Source organism: Charadrius vociferus, unplaced genomic scaffold (genome assembly GCF_000708025.1).
Source record: "Charadrius vociferus isolate BGI_N301 unplaced genomic scaffold, ASM70802v2 scaffold138, whole genome shotgun sequence".
Lineage (NCBI taxonomy): Eukaryota > Metazoa > Chordata > Aves > Charadriiformes > Charadriidae > Charadrius > Charadrius vociferus.
Genome location: NW_009649728.1, coordinates 119,173 through 123,109, shown reverse-complemented (window position 1 = coordinate 123,109; position 3,937 = coordinate 119,173). Strand labels below are relative to the sequence as shown.

General features: G+C 60.4%; 1 protein-coding gene across 1 annotated transcript in view; it reads left to right on the top strand.

The window, feature by feature from the left end:
- LOC104291587 (sodium- and chloride-dependent glycine transporter 2-like) overlaps positions 1 to 2,490 on the top strand; it is a 29,233-nt gene extending 26,743 nt beyond the window's left edge. Inside the window, exon 14 of the mRNA XM_009890840.1 lies at positions 2,395 to 2,490. Within this exon, the coding sequence (XP_009889142.1) occupies positions 2,395 to 2,490 (96 nt within the window). The remainder of the gene's footprint in view (positions 1 to 2,394) is intronic.
- The last annotated feature ends 1,447 nt before the right edge of the window (positions 2,491 to 3,937 follow it).

Genomic DNA, 3,937 nt, shown 5'->3' with positions numbered 1-3,937 from the left:
CGCACAGCTCGCCCTGGTCCCCGGGGAACCGGAGTGGCTGCGGGAGCCGATGCCCTTCCAGCTGCAGGACTGGGGACAACTTCGCCAGAGGGTTCCTCTGCGCTCGCTCAGCTCGCATCTGTGTGTGCGCATCGCCGCTTCGGGATGGAAAGCGCCGGACCGAGCGTTTCCCCCTTTTCCTGGGTCAGCTGGAGCAAACCTCTAATCCCGGAGAGGGGAATTAGAGGTTGGGCTCTCCCGCGCGAAGCCATGCCCCCGCGCGTGCCCCCGCCGCCGACAGCCCCTCTGCTGCACAGCGGTTTGTGCCCCCGGCCTGGTGCCCACCTGCGACTGCAAAAATGCATTATCAGAGCAGCGCTGCGTCAGCCCCAGGGGCTCCCGGACCCTTTTTGAAGCGGAGAGCGGGAGGTGGGAGGAAAGGAGAAATGGAAAGTCACAGCCGGAGGGGTGCAGGGCTGCTGGACCCCTGCCCGACCTGCTAGCGTGCCCCGGCAGCCGGACAATGGCCACACACCGCTGCTCTCGCTACCCCCTACTGCAACGCCGTCCTCGGGAGCCGGAGGCGGCGGGGGAATGCCTCCTGCCCGGCAGGGAGCGATGGGGGCTGCCTCTCACTCCGGGTCTGCACCAGCTGGAGGCAAGGGGTGGAGGATGGGGAAGGCGAATGGAGAGAGAAGGAGCGAAGAGAAGCGAAAGGGTGTGAGAAGAGACAGGAGGTGCTCCACCAGTTCCTCGGCCACTGCTCCCGGCGCAGACCCCCCCCGCCCAAACCCCAGGACGGGGGCCACTGTGCCCCGCTCAGCACCAAACCCGCCCAGCACGGCACGCAAAGAGCCCCCGGTTGCTCTCGACAGGCGTACGTAACGTGGGAGCCTGGAGGCAGCAAAAGAGCGAGGCGAGCGGGGAGCAGACGCCGGCACGTAAGGAGACTTCAGGCGTACTGGGAGGATGCTCGGGAGAAGCGGCTGCAGCAAGAGACCGCAAAGGCACCGAATACGACTGTACGAGCACAAGGGACTTGTGAGGGGCAGGAAAGATTCTCCTCGGATCACTGCCCTCCGTGATGGTAACAAAGGTACTTTTTAACAAAACGCACGGTAGAAACTCAGGCCCTCAGTCAGCAAGAGCATAGGAACATAGGAAAGGGATATTAAAGAGCCTCATGGATGGATGGGATACAGCCCAAGATCCGCTGTGAGAGCCCAGCTGTGGAGACTGCCTCAGCTCTTATTTTAACAAGAAGAAAATAGCTGCAGGCATTGCTGGAATAGTCCTTGCCTTTCGCACACGCACAACTGAGCCCATCTGACACGCGAGCGACGGAGAGCCGCATCCTCAAGGTTAGCAGCGGGCAGGGAGAACGGGAGCGGAACCGTTCGGATGGTGTGAAATCCCCGGCTATTCTGAGGGGAGCATCTTGGAGGCCGTCCAAGGGAGACAACTGCCACCAAACGCAGCGTACGGAGCCACGGAGGCTCCCGACTCCCAGCGCCACCAGCAGGTACCGCGGCTCCGCGGAAGGGCACCGTCACAGCTCATCGCCCACAGCTTGGACTGGGAGAAGTGGGGCTGGGTCACGGGCCGTCAGCTTCGGGAACAGCAGCATCAGTGACACTTGATGGGGCTGAACATAGGAGTATTTCAGAGCCACCTTCCAAAAAGTGGCCACCAACAGCACCCACACAACCCGGGGAGCTCAAGACCTCCGGCTGCTGCTGGTAAATGCAGAAGGAAGACATAACTGCAACCACAACGACTCGACTCCTTTCCTTTAAGAAAATTTGGAGTCTCATGCTCTTGCTGAACGTTTCTTGTCCACGTTGGTGCTTAAAACACCTGCACAGGGGGAGTTCCTGCCAGGCCACTCGTGGTGTCACCTCTCAAGAAAGGGTGGCAGAAGCCATGGCGTGCCTGTGCTGAGCTGCTGTCGGAGGAGGCGCTGCGAGGGTGAGCCAGTGCCGAACACATGCTTTCAGAGGTTTATTTCCTCCACGAATACCTGGAAAGTGCCCCCTTTCCACGAAAACACGTCAGACTTTGGCCAGACGGTTTGGCACCAGCCCTGCAGACGGGCGCCGCGCAAGGGAAGGCAGCGGCCGGCGGGTCCTCATGGCCACCGCTCGGTCCCGACGCACCGAGGAGAGGGACCAAGGCTGCTGCGGAGCTGCGTCTTCCGAGCTGCCGTCCCCGCTGGCTGCAGGGTTGAGTTCAGGGGAAAGGGCTCCATCCAGACTCCGCTCAGCCACCGCCGCACGGGCACAGGGGCAGGAAGGCAGCGGGGCCAAACCTCGGCCGCTGATCCGAGCCAGGACTGCGGGCAGGCAGGGCCACCTCCCGGCAGCGCGGGCAGGTCCGCGGCGCCCGCTCCGGACTCATCCCGGCGGATCCCCTCAGGGTGGTGCTGCTACGGATGGGTCGGACCACCACTTCCCCCAGGACCACCTCCCTGAGGACCGGGGCACGAGAGCAGAGCTGCTGAAGTTCACCTGACGAAGCGGCGGAGCACCGTGTGGGGGCAGCGAAGGCAGCATTAGACCGTGACGCCTGCTCGTGTGAAATTCAGCGATGTAACTCCACCGAGGAATATTCTTTTCCAGTAAAAATCAACCCAACCTTTCTACCGGCTGCCATCATCACACAGGTATCTGGGTGGGGGTCAGTAAAAAAAAATATTTAAAAAAAACCACCCCGAGATAAAAGCAAATACAGCAAAAAATACTTCTTTTTTGAACTGAGGTGACTTAAAAAATGCATTATTTGTGAAGAAGGTGAGTTTTCTCTCTGCTGAGAGATTTAAGTGCCCATTAGCTCGGAGGTCATCCGGGGAACCTCTTCCTCTCTCCCTCTCAAGGTCCCGCACAGCCTTAAATTCAGCAGAGACAAAAGCACTGCTGAAGCTACGTCAGCGTGTGGAGAAAATGACGACAGCAGATGGAGAAACATCCTCTGGTCCAGGGGATTTTCTTCCCCCTCTGAGGGCAGACGATGGGAACCTGATCCTCGGACAGCTGGTCCCGCGCCGCGGGGGGACGGAGGCGAAGCGCTGCCTCTGGTCGATGCCGCGAGCAGCTTGGAGCAGGTCCTCGGTGTGCACTGCAGCCGCTGCATCTCCTCCCAGGACCGCTCCCACCGCAACAGACGGTCCTCAGGCATCAAGGGGTCGGTGGTCGGTTTGTGGGGTCCCCTTCCCATTGCAGGTGTGGCTCTTCCCTGGGGACACCCTGCTCCAGAGCGGATGCCCGGCACTGTGCTTGCTGGCTGCCACGCTTGGTCCAACCTCGTTGGACCTCAATTTTTTCTCTCCGGGCTCACGGGCTCGCTGTCCAGAGGGGGACTGAAGGAGCTGATGGGGAAAACGGCCTTGGAGCACACACTTCGCAAACATCCCGATGGTGCTAGGCTAACCCACCTGATTCATAATCGCAGAACCATAGAACGGTTTGGGTTGGAAGGGACCTTGAAGATCATCTCGTTCCAACCCCTGCCCTGGGCAGGGCCACCTCCCCCCAGCCCAGGTTGCCCAAGGCCACCTCCATCCCGGCCTTGAACACCTCCAGGGATGGGGCAGCCACAGCTTCTCGGGGCAACCTGCCCCAGGGGAGCACCACACTCAGAGTGAAAAATTTCTTCCTAATATCTAAACTAAATCTCCCCTCTTCCAGTTTAAAGCCATTCCCCCTCATCCTGTCACTCCATGCCCCAGTAAAAAGTCCTTCCCCAGCTCTCCTGGAGCCCCTTTAGGGACTGGAAGGCGGCAATAAGATCTCCCCGGAGCCTTCTCTTCTGCAAGCTGATCTGGAGAAGAGGTGATCTGGAGCTAATCTACCCAGCTGTAACTCGGGGACGTGCTCCCGAAGGGTGGAGGCAAGGCGCCATGACTGCTGCCACCAGCATGCCAAGTGGCACGTCGGCGGTGGGCAGCGGAGAAGACCCTGAG